This window comes from Sapajus apella, unplaced genomic scaffold (genome assembly GCF_009761245.1).
Source record: "Sapajus apella isolate SASKATOON/1434 unplaced genomic scaffold, GSC_monkey_1.0 scaffold2, whole genome shotgun sequence".
NCBI classification, from domain to species: domain Eukaryota; kingdom Metazoa; phylum Chordata; class Mammalia; order Primates; family Cebidae; genus Sapajus; species Sapajus apella.
This window is the reverse complement of record NW_022436942.1, coordinates 72,032,108-72,050,338: the sequence shown is the minus strand read 5'-3', so window position 1 is coordinate 72,050,338 and position 18,231 is coordinate 72,032,108. Positions and strand designations below refer to the sequence as shown.

Here is an 18,231-nt window from a genome sequence, read left to right as displayed (position 1 = left end):
AAAATGGATGCATCTGGGCCAGGCGTGGTGGCTCATACCTATAATCCCAGCACTTGGAAGGCTGAGGCAGGCAGATCACTTGAGGTCAGGAGTTCAAGACCACCTTGGCCAACATGGAGAAACCCCATCTCTACTAAAAATACAAAAATTAGCCTGGTGTGGTAGCACATGCCTGTAATCCCAGCTACTCAGGAGGCTGAGGCAGGAAAATTGCCTGAACCCAGAAGGCGGAGGCTCCAATGAACCTAGATCACACCACCACACTCCAGCAAGACTCTGTCACAAAAAAGAAAAAAAAAACAAAACATGCATCTGGAGTCAGAGGCAGCTGAGTTCTTCCCAGGTAAACCTGGGAGTGGTTTTCATCAAATTAACAAAGGACATCAGTGGATTTGGCTCATAAGCTCCTTGCCCACTGCTGCCCGCCCCTTCTCCCCAGGCACTGAAGGTCACTGCTGTCCATTAGGGAGTGCGAGCCACATGTGTAGCTGGAAATGGTCTAGTGGCCACATGTTTAAAAGGCTAAATGAAACAGGCAAAATTAATAATATATTTCATTTAACTTGGTATATCTAAAATATTATTTCACTATATATATATATAATGTTTAAAAAAAGTTACAAGCTATTTTAGTCTTTTTTTCTCACAGAATTTCGTGTGTGTTTTACACCGAGAGTGCTTTAGATGTGTCGCGTTGCATTTCAAATACTGAGTGGCTCTGAGGGGCTTGTGACACTGGGTTGGACAGCACAGCTCTAGACCCAGGCCAGCTGGGGGACTGCAGCCGCTTCAGATCCCACAAGTGCTCTGAGCTCTGGGAACACAGCAGGCCCCCAAACAGGAGTGGCGAGGGTCTTGTGGTGCCTTCTGGTGAGGGAACAGACACTGACACATTAGCAGAGGTACAGTGCGGCAGGCCTGGCGATGGCAGAGAACCGAAAAGCCAAGGGAGGGATAGGCTGTCACTGCGAGGATGTGCTGGTCAGCAAGTGACGCTTAAGCTGAAACTGAATAGAGCAAGGGAGTGTGGGGTAAGAACCATGGAGGCCAAAGCCAGCAACTGCCGGAGCCCCGGAGCGGGACGAGCTCAGCATGGGAGTGTCAGCAAAGACCCATATGACGAGGGGAGGGGAGTGCAGGAAAGGGAACCCTGGGGTCCCAGATCTGCTCTGAGAGATCTGGGAAGCCAGAGCCATTGGGCGGCTAGGCGCAGTGGCTCACACTTGTAATCTTGGCACTTTGGGAAGCTGAGGCAGGTGGATCGCTTAAGCCCAGAAGTTCAAGACCAGCCTGGGTAATATGGTGAAACCCCATCTCTACAAAAAATATAAAAATGAGCTGAGTGTGGTGGCACATGCCTGTGGTCCCACCTACTCAGGAGACTGAAGTGTGAAGTTTGCTCGAGTCTGGGAGATTGAGGCTGCAGTGATCCATGATCACACCAGCCTGGAGGACATATGCAACAGAGTGAGACTCTGTCTTTAAAAAAAAAAAAAAGAAAAAGCACAGAGCCTTTGGGGGCATCTGATCGATGTTGGAAGGTGAGCAGCATCCTTGGATCCGTTTCTAACCCTGCTGCCTCCTCAGGCTGTTGGGAAAGGGGAGGGCCAACATGTCACCTGCTGGACAGCCAACTGGGGCTCTTCCTTTCCTCTCCCACAGGAGACCAAGGGCAGCGTGGCCGTACGTGTGGCTCTGGGGGAGACTCAGCTTGTCCAGGAAGTGCGGCGCTTCCTCATAGACAACGGGGTCAGCCTGGATTCCTTCAGCCAGGTAGGTGCTCTCGGCAGCGCCAGCCAGCAGCCACTAGAGAGCCAGGAATGGCCTTTCCAGGGAGACGCAGGTGGATTCAAGGATCTGGCCTTCTAAGGACTATTACTAATTTCTAAATTGTCTCTGAAAGAAATGTTACATGGGCTCAGACAAGTGGCCTGTCTGACCCTGATTCTGTCTGTCCACAGCCATGTACAGGAGGTCTGCCTCTAACCCCACAGTTCCTCCACACAGGCCGGGACCCCCATCTTACTGCCATACGCAGTGTCTTCCCAGAGCATCTGTGGTCTGTTGGGGGACTTTGACCCTTCTTGAACCTAGCAGAGAAGAGTCCAGCACCTCCGGGTACCTGTTCTCCACCAAGTATCAGGTCTTAGATTTATGGATGACGGAAGGTTAGAGGGCCTCTCACACCATGAGCCCACAAGACATCCGCTCCTTCATTTTACAATCTGGGATACCGAGGCTCAGAGAGCGGGGAGGTAACTTACAAGGTCAAACAGCCTATATGTGGGAGGAGCCCGCACAAAACCTGGGGCTTTTACTCCCCAAACAGCTCTTTCAACAGCCTTCCCAGGACTTAAGTTTTTACCTCAAGATGGATGAGGAGGATGGGTGGATGGATAGATGGTAGATGAATATTGATGGTATGGGGGTGGGGGATGGGTGGGTGGGTGGATGGATGGATGGATGAAATAAATATACTAATAGCTAACATTTATTAAGACTTACCAAAGCACTCTTCTAAGTTGACATGTTTAATTAGCTCACTTCATTCACATGGCAACCCTGTGAAAGCAGTTCTACTGTGCTTCCACGCTGCAGAAGAAGCCACAGTCACAGAGGGGTGAAGTCACTTCACACCTCGTCGTGGTGGAGCTGAATTTGGACACAGGCCTTCTTGCCCCAGCCTGTCTCTGTCTGGAGCACTGCGGTCTGAGCACTGGTGCCGGCTTTTTCCCACCTGCAGACAGTTTCACTCCCCTGACCTCAGGCAGTCCTCATAGCAACCCTGTGTGGCCTCTGTAAGACGGTGTCAGTGTTAGCCCGTTCTGCAGATGAGGAAACTGAAGCCTACAGAAACAAAGTAATTGACCCAAGGCCTCAGGTTAAATTAGCAGCTGAGCTAAGACCTATTCCCAGATGGGCCATGTGCGTAGACTTTTCCATTATATTTTCTTGGCTCTTTTATCCGCCTCCAACATTATTTTTTAATAAAATTATTGCTAGCGTTTTCAGAGTGCTCATATTACATGTACTTTTACTAACCCATTTAATGAAACCTTTTCCTGGAGCTATCCTGTGAAATAGATGCTACGTCCTTGCTGCCACTGTGGGAGCTGAGGCGCAGTTAAGTGCATTTCCCGAGGCTGAATAGCTAGTTTCTTAGTTTGGGTTCTCCCAGAAGTGTAGAGTCTGAGACAAGGATTCAAGGGCAAACAATTTTAGGGGGCAGTGCAGAAAACCCTGGTGAGAATGGGATGCGGGGAAGGCAAGGAGACTGGGGCGTGTGTGCTGCTGTAGTGGGCGCCCTGTGGGTGCCTGGAGCTCTGCCTAGGGGGAAACCTGCAGAGCGCACACCTCTGTCTCAGCCCACCCAAGGACAAGGGGTGCAGCAACTCGAGAGCCACGGGCTGCTCCCAGAGCCATTAACTCCGGGCACGTCCTGCTGGCTGCACGTGGTAGCAGGTGGGCAGCCTGCAGTTACAGGGAGGGAAGCCTTGGTACTGAGATGCAGACCTCAGCCATTGGAAGCCTTGGAAGGTGTGGCCCTGCTCAGAAGTGGAGGGGCGGGGATTTGACCCAGAAGATCCAGTTTCAGAGCCCCAGGCCTCACCCCCTCTGCAGAGCTGCCTCTCAGCCATGCAGCAAGCATCATGCCAGAGAGGGTGGTTCCTCCTGGGTCCGCCTCCTAAGTGCCCGGTTGCTGAGGTTCCAAATGGAGAACCTCGTCTGGACCCCCCCACGATCACTGCTGGTGTCAGCTGAGGACCCTCCATCCTGTGGTCCCACGTGTGTGCATTTCCTCTCTGCAGGCTGCAGCAGAGCGAAGCAAGACGGTGATTCTGGTCAAGAACCTCCCGGCAGGCACCCTGGCAGCCGAGCTGCAGGAGACCTTTGGCCGTTTTGGCAGCCTGGGCCGCGTGCTGCTGCCAGAGGGTGGAATCACCGCCATCGTAGAGTTCCTGGAGCCCCTGGAGGCCCGCAAGGCCTTCAGGCATCTGGCCTATTCCAAGGTAGGGCTGCTGGAGACCCGGAGTTGATCTGGAGAAGGCCCAAAGAGGGCTGCTTCAAGGGAGAGGGTGCAGTGGGCTACAGATTCACAGATGTAGCACGTGGGAGCTCACCCTAAACCACCCATCTCTATCACGGGTGAATGTCATCCCTACCACCTGAAAACCTGTCCGGATGGGCAGAATGGGAGAGGGAGGTTCTGCCGTCCTCTAGAAAGAATGCCTTGGTTCCTTGCCTGACTCTAGCTTTTGTTTGGCTTTCTTTACTCATGCTAATTTGGATTAAGATCCTAATTCTTTTCAATTCTTTTTTTTAAAATGTGCTTTATTTACAAGACAGGGTCTGTGTCTGTCACCCAGACTACAGTGCAGTGGCGCCATCTTGGTTCACAGCAGCCTTAAACTCCGGGACTCAAGCAGTCCTTCCACCTCAGCCTCCCGTGTGGCTGAGACTACAGGCGTGCACCAGCACGCCAGGCTAATTTTTTTAGTTTTTTGTAGAGACCGAGGTCTCCCTTTGTGGCCCGAGAATGAGCATTCTTGAATGCTTTAACTATCTTAAAGCTACAGTGAGATGAATGAAAGTCAATTCTGTAGGTGGGGCTGTCTCCTGGTTCTTGGTTTTGGAAAAAAACCAACAGTCGTGTATTAGTTTGCTGGTTGTGGCTGTCATAACAAATTTTCACAAGCTTGTTGGCTTGAAACAACAGAAATGTATCGTCCCACAGTTCTGGAGGCCACAGTGTGAAATCAAGGTGTCACCGGGGCTGTGCTTCCTCTGGAGTCTGATCTGTATCTCTTCCAGCTGCTGGTGGCTCCAGGCATCCCTTGACTCATGGCTGTGTCACTCCAGTGTCTCCCTTCATCCTCACGTGGCTTTCCCTCTTCTCTCACTTTTCCTTTGTATTTCTCTTTTAAGGACACTTGTCATTGGGTTTAGGGCATGCCTGGATAATGCAAGATGATCTCATCTCAAAATCTTTCACTTAATGAAATTTGCAAAGATCCTTTTTCCAAATAAGGTCGCATTCACCAAGGGTTCTAGAGATTCAAGATACAGACATACCTTTGCAGGGCCACTGTAAGTATTTCTGTTCATAAGGCACTTTAGCACTTTACAGACCTTGGTCTCCCACAGCAGTTCTTAGAGATAGGTATTCATGTCCCCACTTTGCTGGTGAGGAAATGATTTCTTATTCTCTGCCACTCCAACCCCATTAGTAGTCCTTAGCTTGGGACTCTGGCCACGAAGCTCTCAGGAAGTCAGTCTGTGCCTGACCCATAAGAAAAGTTATCTAGGTGGGGCCCCATGAATGAGCTGTGGGTGGCCTTGGGAATGTGACACCATCCTTTTTTCCTTGAATGTGCCCATCACCAAAGGCTCTCTGTGTGAGCCACAGTTCGAGAGCACTGGCTCAGTGAGGCCTCCTGTTTGGGGCAGTGTCTATTTCACCAACAAGACTGCCACCTTCATTTTGCATATATGGAAACTGATGCCCAGAGAGGCGCCCTGACCCAAGGCCACACAGCTAAGTAATGCAGCACACTGTTGGCACTCCAGTCTGTTTCCCTCTCAAGCATGTATTTTTTTTTTTCTGAAACGTAACTAATTTGCAAGGCTTTCATGTAGTATGAAATTTGAAAAGATTCAAAAAGGGCATTTATTGACAAGTGTCACTCTCACCCCTGTCCTGCAGCCCGCTAGTGGCCGCCTAATGAGGCAGGTGTCAGTGTCTTGTTAATCACCCCCCCACCCCACTTTTCTTTAAGAGGACACATGAAAAAAAAGGGTTTCCCTGGAGTGCAGTGGCAGACTGCTAGCTCACTGGAGCCTTAAACTCCTGGGCTCAAGGGATCCTCCCACCTCAGCTCCCAAGTAGCCAGGGCTTCAGGTGTGTGTCACCACCATGCCCAGCTAGCCTTTTAAAAAAATACCATCTGCATGCACGCACACACACGCACACATGTATACGTGCATTGCCCGTAGATATACGCACATAGAAAGCATGTCCTCTTAATGGGCATTTAACACCTCCTCCTGGAGAGTTACACTTTACCAATGACATGGTCTCACCCCACTCCCTGTTTCCTACTCTGATTGGTAAAACACAAAAGTGGCCTTGGAACTGCTATATGTCTGGTGGCATCAGAGACAAGCCTCTCTCCTGCACCCTGAGATGCATTACGGGGGCCAAGTATTGTCCTCGGGGAGTAGACAATAGTGGGGCTTGGGGCTGGGCTCCTTCTGGCTCCATTCTTGGGTGAGTTCCCCATTCCCTGTGACCCTTGGGCTATGATCTGCATGGGACTGAGTCCCTCCCTAGCAGTGTGTTGTAATGAGGACCCACAGGGCCATCACTCTTGTCTCTGCAGTTCCACCACGTCCCTCTGTATCTGGAATGGGCTCCGGTCGGCGTCTTCTCCAGCACAGCCCCACAGAAGAAAGAGCCCCAAGATGCACCTCCGGAACCCACGGAAAAGGATCAAGCAGAGCCAGAAACCGGTAAGAGCTGAGTCTGAGACCAGGATGCCTTGGGATAACAGTCGAGGGCAAGGAGAGGGTGAGGGGCCGCGGGAAGTTTCTCATTGAGCCTCTGGTTTAAAGGTCTTTGTTCATGCTGGAGACCAGTGGGGCTCAGACTCAAATTTGATGAGCATCTCCTTGAAAAAACAGTGTCAAAATTATGAATACAACATGCTTTTAGTTTGTCAAATAAAGCTTGTCTGGGAAAAAAAAAATTATGATCTGTTAACAGGGATTCGAAGCAGAGCAAGTGTAAACAACCTTCCTGTTTCAAAGGTGGACCAGATTGGCTCATGGGGGAGGGTGGCTGGTATGGGAGATACCTATTCTCATGCCTTTGGAGTGGCAGTACCCTCTGATGTTTGTGACTGCAAAGTCAGGAAAGGAAGGGACAGCTGTGGCCCCTGGGGGCCAGAGAAGGCAGCCCCCACCCGTTAGCTAATGCTTCCTAGCTGGGGAAATGGGTATCATTGGCCTTTGGGACTGGGCAGTACTGTCTTGTCAGGACTGCTTTGCAAATCACAAGGCATTTCACATCCCTGACCTGTGCCTCTGAGTGTCATGGGTGCCCCCAGTCCTTATGACAACCTGGAACACCCCACACATTCCTAGATGGCCACAGTGGGCAGTGTAGCCACCCCCCCCATCGATGACCTCATAGTCTGAGGACCATGACCACATCTTAGAAGCCAAGATCTTTAGACTCGTTTTGAACAGGATCATGGAAGTCATTCTGATCAGACGTCAATATTTTCCTCGTAAGTTATAACCCATACACACCCACAACACAGCAACCAGCTGTTTATTAAAATAAGAATGTTTAAAAAAAAAAAAAAAAAAAAAACAGTAAGTCCTCAGCTACTCTCTCCTTTGTTCTCATAAATATATATTTTTAAAGAACGTTTACAGTTAAAAAAAAAAAATAGTTGGGGAGCAACATTGAGACAGAGCCTCTGTTGCCCAGGCTAGAATGCATGATCTAGGCTCACTGTAACCTCTGCCCCCCTGGGTTCAAATGACTCTCCTGCCTTAGCTTCCTGAATAGCTGGGATTATAGGCACCTGCCACCACACCTAGCTAACTTTTTTTGTATTTTCAGTAGAGACGGGGTTTCACCATATTGGCCAGGCTGGTCTCGAATTCCTGGCCTCAAGTGATCTGCCCATCTCAACCTCCCAAAGTGCTGGGATTACAGGCGTGAGCCACTGCACCCAGGCTGAGATTTTAATGAAGTAGACTTTGCTGTACCTAACCCCCCTGCCTTGTCCGAGTTTCTCATTTCCTTGTTTCATTGTGGATCTTCAGGCCTGGCCCAGCCAGCACCAGGCATTCAGGAAGTGCCGGTCTGGAGGCCTGTTTCAGTCAGGAAGCAAAATCCTTCAGTCCCTTTGTGATTTGAGGACCCAGAAGCGTCCCCTATCATGGTTAATGACATGATGATTGGTGTAAACCTCCCGAAAGGTTAACTGTCTCCCCCAATCACAACTGCCTTGGTTTTTCGTTCAGTTACTACCTTTGAGCCTAAGTAATGTTTTTTTGGACCAAAGCACGTCCTCCTTTGAAACTTAGAGATCAGCCAGGACTGAGCAGCTCTGAAAACAAACCCGGCGGAGGCCTCTTCCTGCCACCTTGGGTGGCAGCAGGAGGCAGGCTGGGGACACGTGGTGTTTCCCAAGGTGACCGCTTCCACCAGGCTCTTCATTTCCTTGTGTCCTGGGGATTCTCCCTCTCTGCTATCTTTTTTCGTTAGCACTCGTCACAATTTGTTTATTCTGTTTATTTGTTACTTGTATTTGTTCGCTGTCTATCTCAGCCAGACTTGGAGCTGTGAAGGCAGGGAGTGGGGCTGTCTCCTTCACAGCCAGGTACCTAGCACCCCGGGAGGCCCAGGCATAGGGAAGCTCGGTCCACAGGCTTCAAGGGAGTGAGGGAGCGCACGAGAATCGGCCTCTTTGTCCCTTGGAAAGATGGGGCCGGGTCATACTTGTCTTTGTGTCCCGAGCCTCTGGCACATAGTAGAAGCTTAGTTAGGGCTAAACATTTGGTTTTGGTGGTTAGCTCAGCCTCAGAACGCAGTGGTGACAGTAGTACCATCAATCAGAATCATGGTGGCGGCTCTCATTTGTCCCCATCCCATAAATGGCCCTTTGTTTTATTTCAAATGCTCATCGCTTCCTGGCATTGTGTCGTGAATCAGTTCCTTTCCCTGGTGTTGCTCTCTGGCTGCTCCTGGAATGACCACTCTACACCCCGAGAGCCCACTCACCTTACTCACGGCAGTATGCCCGCACCCAGGAACGTGCCCCAGCGACTGGTAGTGATTAGGAAGTGTGTGTGAGCCAACCCAAGGGCAAAAGCAGCAGTTACACCATGCCAGGCATGGTTCTAAGCCCTTGGCATCCTCCTCATGTGAGGCCTAGAGCCCTTGGGGAAATGGCCCTGAGATTTCTAGTAAGCAGCCACTCTAGTTCTCACCTCCCTCTGTGGCTGGGCAGGCCACCTGCCTCTCCCAGGCTCAGTTTCCATATCTGTAAAATGGGTGTGATATCCACCTGGTCCCCTGAGGGTGTAGTGGGATGTCGCATGCACCAGTTCTGCTGCTGCGGTTGGTGACTGAGCAATATAAGTCACAGCGCACTTTGGGAGGCCAAGGCAGGAGGATCACTTAAGTCCAAAAGTTCAAGACTAGCCTGGACAACATGGTAAAACCCCATTTCTACAAAAAGTACAAAAATTAGCTGAGCGTAGTGCTACACACCTTGTAGTCATAGCTACTCAGGAGGCTAAGGTGGGAGGATCCCTTGAGCCTGGGAGATCGAGGCTGCAGTGAGCCAAGATTGCGCCACTACACTCCAGCTTGGGTGACAGAGGGAGGCCATGTCTCAAAAATAAATTACAATTTAGAAAAATATGTCCCGGGCACGTTAACTCACCATGGGCACCAGCTCTGGCCAGCAGCTGAGCTGGGTGATGAAGATGGATACCGCACAGATGCGCGGAGGACAGTAGAGCCGTTGGGGACAGGTGAGGTGTCACAAGTAGTAATAGAAATGGGCCCTGGGCACAGAAATGTCTGCAGCACAGCACAGGGCACGTCACGGAGGTAGCATGCCGTGGTCTTTGGTCAGAGTGTTTTCCCATCCCCTGCCCGCAGGTCCCCCAACTTCCTAGGTCTATACTGCAGGGTTGACTGTGTCCCCAACAGCCCCTACCTCCCAGAGGCGCTGCTTTCCAGGGCCTGACCATGACACACAAGGAGGCCTTAGAGCCTGGCCGCCCTTGGCCCAGGAGGTTATGCGTGTCTGTGCTAATTCTTTTGTTTTTTTCTGTTGTTTTTTTTTTTTTTTTTTTTGAGACGGAGTTTCGCTCTTGTTACCCAGGCTGGAGTGCAATGGCGCGATCTCGGCTCACCGCAACCTCCGCCTCCCGGGTTCAGGCAATTCTCCTGCCCCAGCCTCCTGAGTCGCTGGGATTACAGGCATGCGCCACCATACCCAGCTAATTTTTTTGTATTTTTAGTAGAGACGGGGTTTCACCATGTTGACCAGGATGGTCTCGATCTCTTGACCTCGTGATCCACCCGCCTCGGCCTCCCAAAGTGCTGGGATTACAGGCTTGAGCCACCGCGCCCGGCCCTGCCGCGTCCCGTGTCATCGGTGAATTCCCACAGAGCTGATCTCCAGGGCCGCCTTCTGCCCTCTCGCCACACGCAGCCCTTGCGCAGCCCCTCCTGGCCCGTGCTGTTCTTGTCACCTGCTCCTCCCCCACCCCCGCCCTCTTTGCATTATTCCCGAAGCTTCACCAGATCCCTGACTCCCCTGTTGTATGAGGACAGCGAGGGCTGGCGGGGGGCTCAACCAGCCCGCGAAGCCCTGGATTTTCTCAGGCTCCCAAGGAAGAAGAGCAGGAGGGGAGTGGACGTAGCTTTTCTTTTTTTAATTTTACCCCTTTCCTTTCTGTAAAGCACTGCTGTTCTCTGTACCAGTCTCAAGGGAGGGGGACAGCGTGTTTTATCTCCCCACAACCAAGACCCTCACCTCCAGATAAAGGGTTCAGAGTGGGGGGAGATCCTGAAAAGCTGCTTGCAACTGATAACAGTCTTTGCTGTCAGCTCCAGCGCCGAGAGCCGGGAAAGGGGAGGAGGCCGCAGTAAATTCTGCGGCCTGATTATAATAAAGCCCCATGTGGCGATGCGTGACTGGATTTGATTGTGCTAACTACAGATGGAAGCACATTTCCCCCTGCCTCTCCCAGCCCCCTCCAGCCCACCTTGCTTTCAGATCCTTCCCCCTGACTCCTCCACCCCCGGGCCCAGCCCTGATTCCTTTCTCACTTCTTCCCTCTTTTTCTGTTCCTGGTGATTTTGTTGGCAGACATCTGTTGGAGTTTCACGCCTTATTTCTTTCTTTCCCGTCTTTCTTTTGTCTCCCCACTTGGGGCCAGCAGCAGAAGTGCTTTTGAAAATGACCTTTGGCTTCATGGTCTTGGCTCCTGGAGTCTCCACGCCTCTCTGGACACAGCCTGGCCTCATGACTCGGGGAGCAGAAGCTGGCTGGCAGGGGCGCCAGGCTGTGGACTCGGAGGCCTGGCGCTGGCTGGCCTTCCTGGGAGCCTGCAGCCAGCAGCTCACCCTGCAGGGAGAAGGGGAAGTCGGGCTGGGGGCTCCCTGCGCTGGGCTGTCTCATCTCTCCACCATTGTCCCCTGGATTTCTCTCTCATCAAGGCCTGCTGGGCAGTGTGGGTCGCAGGGGTGATGTTAAGAAGAAGGAAACTGACTTCCCAGCGCTCACTGCAAGTCCAGGCTCAGGTCTCACAGGCTGCTCTGCATTCTTTCTTGTCATCGGCCTGCAAGTCGGCAGCACGATAGCCAGCTCCTTTTTAGATGGAAAGAAGGAAGCACAGAGAGTTTGCTTGCTTGCCTTACACAAGGTCACACGTGTGGAGAGAGCCGAAATATGACCCGAAGCCTTCAACTCCGAGGCCTGTGTTCTTACCTAAGACCCCACCACTCCTATCTCATGATCGCTGTGTTTCAGTCTGAGCCCTGTCCCCGAGCTCCCTGTGGAGCTGGGGAACACAGATAGAGGGGCAAACTGCTCAGTATGGTGATACCAGAACAGGAAAGGGCTCTGGAAAGAGGAAAGCAGGAGAACGGAACATCGAGTGGCTGGGCCCCGGCTGGAGCCTGCTTGAACTAGAGGGGACAGGACGACCTCCCTGCGGGGAGGCCAGGGAGAGGAAGCCAGGCCTGGGAAAGCAACAGACCAGCAGGATGGGCAGAGGCCGGCAGGTGCAAAGGCCCTGTGGTAGGGAGGGACTTGGCAGGGTCGGCCACCAGAAAAGAGGCCAGTGCGTTTGGAATGGAGGTGACAAGAGAGAAGGGAAAAGGGCCAGGGATAAGGTCAGGGAAGGTGGTGAGCCAGGGACAGGGGCAAAGGGCACAGCAGCAAGGAGGCTATTCAGTTGTCCAGGTGAGGTGAGAGGTGATGGAGCCATGGCCTGGCAGATGGAGGAAGTAGTGGACACTTGTGTTTCCAAACAGCCCAGCAAAACACGGGTGTTGTATGCGGACTGCTGGCAAAGGCAACAGCTCTTCCCCAGTAAAGCACACCAGTCATCGCCCGTGGCCCAGGGAGGCCATACTGAGGGCTGCTGGGCGCTCCAGGTTGTTACCCTTGTAAGACTTGGGACTCCTGGAATGCCACGCTGGGCACTGGCTGGGCTCCAGGGCTTTCGAAGAGAGAGGAGGAAGGGTCATTATCTTTGCCAGCAGTCTGTATACACCTGCGCTTCACTGGGTTTTGAAACTACCTATACAATACATCTTATACAATATTCTCACATTAATTTGAAATTCATTTATTTAAATAACGTTAAATGTGGATTTTGCATTCTTTCTTGTTCATAAGTATTACATTATCATATTTTTAAAAATAGGTAGTCGAGTTTAGTCACTGTTCTGTTTACCAATTTTCCTACAAATGAGTATGACTCTGGGGTTTTTGTGGGTGTGTATTTTTGGTATTGGGGAGAGGTGGTTTTAGTAAGCTTTGTTTTATAGGTAAGGGTGCCAAGACAGCGGTAAGGTCACTCGCCATGGCCGCGCAGGTAGGGTACAGCAGGGCTGGGACTGGGCCTCCCTTCCTCGTCTTTTCCAGGCTTCCTTTTCCAGCAGATTTCTAAGACTGTGATGCTCTTGAATTGTTAGTTCTTCTAGGATCCAGGGTGAAGTTTCAGGTGGAGGGCGGTTCTTGCTATGAACGCAAGGTTCGGGGAAAGAATGGACATCTCTGGCGTCAGCCAGAGCCTATGCTATTGGATGAAAGGCAGACCCCTTTGAACACGTCTTTCATTTCAAGCTGGATGCTCCTCCCAATGTGGAGGGTTAAGATGTGCTGGCTGACTTATGGGAGGTTGGAGATGCCAGGTGAGCCCCCTGCTAGGCCAATTGCACACCCAAACAATAGGTCTTCACCATCCTCAGAGTTCCCTCTTGTTCTTCCTGGACTGGGGCTAAGGGCAGCTGACCTGCCAGGGAAGGGACCTGTTCTCAGCTCTGTTACTAAACCCAAACATCACACCTCCCTCGGCAGGTGCCTGGGCATTTAAAGATGCCCTTTGCAGCACACCAGCCACCGCTTACGGACCAGGGTAGAGTCAACTCCAGCCACGCTGAGGGCTACTGGGCTCCCCGGCTTGTTACCCTTGTGAGACTTGGAACTCCTGGAATACCATGCTGGGCACTGGTTAGGTTCTGGGGCCTTGGGGGAGAAAGAGGGAAGGGCATCTTTGCTGGCGGTCTGGGGCAGAATGGATGCATGGAGCAGAGCACCGAGGCTTCGATGGGCCCGTGTACTTGCTGACTACTGCCTATTCAAAAGCCACTTGCCATTAAGTTGCCAAGATTTAAAAACCATGGGATTTCCTCTGTAAAGCTGGATTTCCTGCTTGTCTCAATAGATCTGGACTCTGGCCTTGCTAGGTTGACATACCTGTCAATTGGCCAATGGCAAGAAGGGGCTGCTCCTTTAAAGTGGCCATGAGCCCTCATGGTCACCATCATCCCCACTGCGCTTTTCTCTATAATTTTTTTTCCTAGTCTTCCATGAACCTGTCTCACCAACCTGAAGGTCCCTGAGATTTCAGGTTCAGATGTGGCAGGCCCCAGAACTCTCCTTGGGCCCCCCGTTTTCTGTGATGTGGCTGCCGTGGTCATGAGTGAGACTGGACTTAGGGCATCCAGCCACGTGCCTGTCGTTTGGTAGGGGATCTCATCGGTGCTCTTTCCTTCCTCCTTTGTTCTCCAAGATGTCAAATGCCAGGGAGGGCCAGCAGGGTGGGATACTACTCCCTGCTGATGCTTGTGGTTTGCATCTCCATGGACGTTCTGGTCCAGACCTGAAGTCTTGGCTGCTTTGCATAGCTTTCGTTCTCATCATTAGTGATACTTTTTCCTCCAGCTTTGTTTGAAAGTTGGGTTTTGAGTACAAAGGGCCGCGCCATGGAGTCTCTCTTGCTGGGCTGTGTTCGTTTCTTGATTGGGGGAGGAGGCTTTGTGTAGACTTCTTTTTGTCCTGGGGCCTGAGTCTTGGTTCTGGGCTTACTCTAGGGACAAGGGCAGCAGGTTCAACTGATGTTAAAGAGACAGCATTATCATGGTAGCTGTTTCTGTAAGGGCCTGAGAGAGTTGTTTTATGAGTGGTTGAAGCTTAATTAAGACTTGAAAGCTTCAGGAAGGGCAGGACAGACAGAGGCATCTTTAGTGCTTGGTGGTAAGAGTATGTGGGATGGAGCTGAACCCCAAGAAGCCCCCTTACACCATGCAGAAGTTTGAACTATCCAAGTGAAGGTGTGAGTAGAAATGGGCTGTCTCCATCAGTTCCAGCCTGCCCGCCCATGGGACCTCCAGGTGCTTCAGCCAGGCTGGGGTGCAGGGTTTAAATCTCCAAGGAAGTCACTGGTCATCTGCTTGGAAACATTGAAGGTGAGGGGTGTGAAGGCACAGCCTGAGAACTTCTTTGAAGAATTGCTAAGGCAGTTTGACTTCCTGGAGGATGTGAGAATAGCTTCAGAAGAAGCTTTGTCTTTGGAGGAGGAATTTGTCTCCAGATCCTGATCATGTAACTTGGGGAAATTGGGGAGCTTGAAACAAATGGAACATATTTCTTCCTAGGACTTCGCAAAAAATCATGACACTGCCCTATTCCGACTTCCTGAGGCTTCCATCAGCTGAGAATGAAATCCACATGCTTAGTGCCACTGCAGGCTAGCAGGTCTAGTCTCCCTGCTTCCAGCTCCCTGAGCTGCAGCCACACACACGCACGTGCACGCACGCACACGCACACACACACACACACACACACACACACCCCTTGCTAACTCACAACTTCACATCACATTTGCTCTTCCCTCTCCCTAAAATGCTGTTACTTCAGAGTAGGAGCAGTACCAAGTGCTAGCAGTGACAGGTTGAAATGACAACCATCCCTAATGCCATTCTCCAGAAATAAACCAGGAGCACTTTATGCATCTCCTTCGTGTGGGGGTGTGTGGGTGGGTATGTGTCCATACATGTATGTTTTCTCACAAATACTATACAAGTCTTTTGTTGTTGTTGTTTGATTTGAGATGGAGTGTTGCTCTGTCACCCAGGCTGGAGTGCAGTGGCATGATCTCAGTTCACTGTAACCTCTGCCTCCCAGGTTCAAGTAATCCTCGTGCCTCAGCCTCCCAAGTAACTGGGATTATAGGTGCCCACCGCCATGCCTGGCTAATTTTTATATTTTTAGTAGTGACAGGGTTTCACCATATTGGCCAGGCTAGCCTTGAACTTCTGATCTCAAGTAATCCACCCACCTCAGCCTCCCAAAGTGCTGGATTACAGGCGTGAGCCACCACACCTAGCTTAGATCGTGATTTGAATTACATTAAACATTCTCTAAAATTACAGTATATGCTTATTTTTAATATCTTAATTTTTCTCTAATTTTTATATGATGAGCTTTGTTGTATGTCATTCAACGTTCTTCAGAAACATCATTTTTCATGACTACATATTATTCCAGCCTTTGGTGGTTCTCTACCTTACCTGGTCCCTTGTTTGTGAACACAGAGTATTTTCAGTTTTTCCCTGTGATGGATAACTCTGCATTTAATATGTTTAGACAAAACCACACCTTTAGTGTATCTGCATCCTGAAGTAATACACATGAGGGGATTTCGATTGCATGTAACATTCTTTAGTTTCAAGGGGTATTTAGACTCTTCCTAAGTTTAGCCTCCATTCTGTAATTTTTGAACGGTTTTAAGTTGCATTTCAGTTTGAATGTTTACTAAATACTGTGGTTTTTTTTTTTTTTTTTTTTTTGAGGAAACGTAACATTTTGCTTAGGCTCATGGTTCAGCAAAACAGTTCACATGGTAATTTATTTTGAAGTCTAAATGAGTGCGAGTTGGTCCTGTTTAAGGCCCCATTTAGGGGCTGTGTTCCCTATTTCTCTTTACAACACAATCAGGGGGCAGGACTTGGTCTCTGTCTCGGGAGTTGCCGAAACGCAGCACAAGTTGGGGATCACAGTGCCCCTTCCTGACACTGCCTACAGAGGCAGAGCCCCTCTACCTCGTAGGCTCCTTGCCTTTGGCCCTGAGGCTGTGGTGGGCTACACATTATTTCATGGATTTGATGTTTTTGTTTTGTTGGGGGTTCTAGTGTCCAATGGTGAAACCCCAGAAGATAAGAATCCAACAGAGGAAGAAGCAGACAATTCTTCAGCAAAGATGGAAGAGGAAGAGGAGGAAGAGGAAGAAGAAGAGGAGAGCCTCCCAGGGTGTACTCTGTTTATTAAGAATCTCAATTTTGACACAACAGAGGAGAAGCTGAAGGAAGTGAGTGGTTTCTCAGCCCAGGAGGGAGAGGCATGGGATGGGAAACCCCAGTCTGCTAATGTGGCCACTGCATTTATTCTGCCTTTAAACGTGAAGTGTGTTCATATGCACTTGGGCAACAACCAGCACCACCTACCTGACCCTGTCTCCTGGGGTGTCCAGTAGTTGGCTCAACTGAAGACTAGAGTAATAGGAAGGGCGGCCAGGGGACCTGAGAGGGGCTACCATGTATGCTTTGGAAGCATGCCAGGGTCTCTAGGGAGACTGTGGGATATAAAGGCGATAGTCAGTGTTTGGATTATATATTTAGAAAACCCCCCAAAATTATTTCGCTGATATAAACTACCCAAAAGTCAATGTCAGCACAATCTTCTCGGCCCGCTGGGAATAATGGAAAAGCCACATCAGTGACTGAGGGTCTGGGCCTGACCTGGAATTCCAGGCTGGGGTGAGATTTTTGCATTTATGGGAAGAGGGCAAGGCATGGAAGGACAGGGAGCACCAAATAGAAAGTTGGTAAAAGCCAAATGAGGGCTGTGCTGAGTCAGGGCCGGGAGCTTCTGGAAGGAATTGGACCAGCCCTTGGGGAACGGGGCCTCCAGTTCCGAAGGAGTGGGCTCTGCAGGCTCCCCTACTGTGCTGCACCTCCCTCAGGAGACCCTTTATTTTTAGAGACTGGGCTTGGCACAGAGTAAACACTCAATGGGTTTTTAGTTTTTTGTTTTGTTTTAATGAATAACAGCAGGCTGATAGCCATCACAACTTGTTCTGGGAAGGAAGCTGGCCATAAGAATTGACCTGATTGATTTCTAAAAATCCCTCTGAACCCTAAAATTCTGTCATGGGGTCAAGAGAGGAGTCAGTGTCCACTGAGCCTCAGGGGTGGAAACATTGTGGGCCGATGATGTGGAGACCATTGTGGTAATGGGGGAGAGGCAGAGGGTCAGAACCCCTCCGACACCATCTGGCTCAGCCTCTGTAATGTGACTATCCCCTTGCCTGTTAGAAGAACAGCCCTGCAGCAGAGATACCCTGGCTAAAGCAGCAGCGTTTAGGAACCAAGATTCACCTTATTAAGTGATTGGAAACTCACAGGTAGACTTCTCTTTGGCTACTTACTGGTTCCATTTTTGTTTTGCTTTGCTTTTAAACAGCAGCATGTGCTAGTAGCATCCAAAACGTAGATAGATTTGAACATGTCAGATAGATTGGAACATAGTTTTTTCTTTCTGGTGTTGGTCTGGTGTGGGAACGTCACTGTCCAGAATCATTGTTTCCTGGGAGAGGCACTCAAACATCAGCCCAAGAGCAGCCTCCAAATTCAAGAATTCTGGAGCTGCAAGCCATAGCCAAGATGACCTAGTTCAGTCTCTTCATGTAACATGGTTGGAGACTGAGCTTCCGAGAGGCCGGTTCACTGCCCTTAGGTCACACAGTCCACTTGAGGCCCTGGGGGAAAAGCCCCTAGCTCCCAGGGCTCCTGTCTCAGCGCCCTGAGTGGAGAGCCATGGTTAGCCATCCTCCTGCCTGGGCTTGGATCCCAGCTTTGCTCCTTGCTAATTTGATCCTGAGTGAGTCCTTCAGCCTTTCTGTGCCTCATTTTCTTCATCTGTAACATGGGGATGTTAATAGAGCCTTCTCATGGCAGTTTTGATGATTTGATTAAGATAAAGGAGATATTCCAAGTAAAAGCATCTGACACTTTAAACACAAGAGGCAGTAAGTAGCTGCTGCTCATGGTATTTGTTTCCCAAGATTTTCCACTACCCCTCGGCTTCCCCAGTGCTCACGTGGTGAACGTTCATTGGGTGCCTG

At 50.5% G+C, this 18,231-nt stretch overlaps 1 protein-coding gene across 3 annotated transcripts in view; it reads left to right on the top strand.

Moving 5' to 3' along the window:
• The window catches only part of RBM19 (RNA binding motif protein 19), a 143,354-nt gene that overhangs the window by 21,735 nt on the left and 103,388 nt on the right, over positions 1-18,231 (top strand). For all 3 annotated transcript variants that reach the window (XM_032240672.1, XM_032240664.1, XM_032240681.1), the window contains exons 14-17: positions 1,663-1,773; positions 3,810-4,010; positions 6,381-6,510; positions 16,241-16,416. In XM_032240672.1, the coding sequence (XP_032096563.1) occupies positions 1,663-1,773; positions 3,810-4,010; positions 6,381-6,510; positions 16,241-16,416 (618 nt within the window). The remainder of the gene's footprint in view (positions 1-1,662; positions 1,774-3,809; positions 4,011-6,380; positions 6,511-16,240; positions 16,417-18,231) is intronic.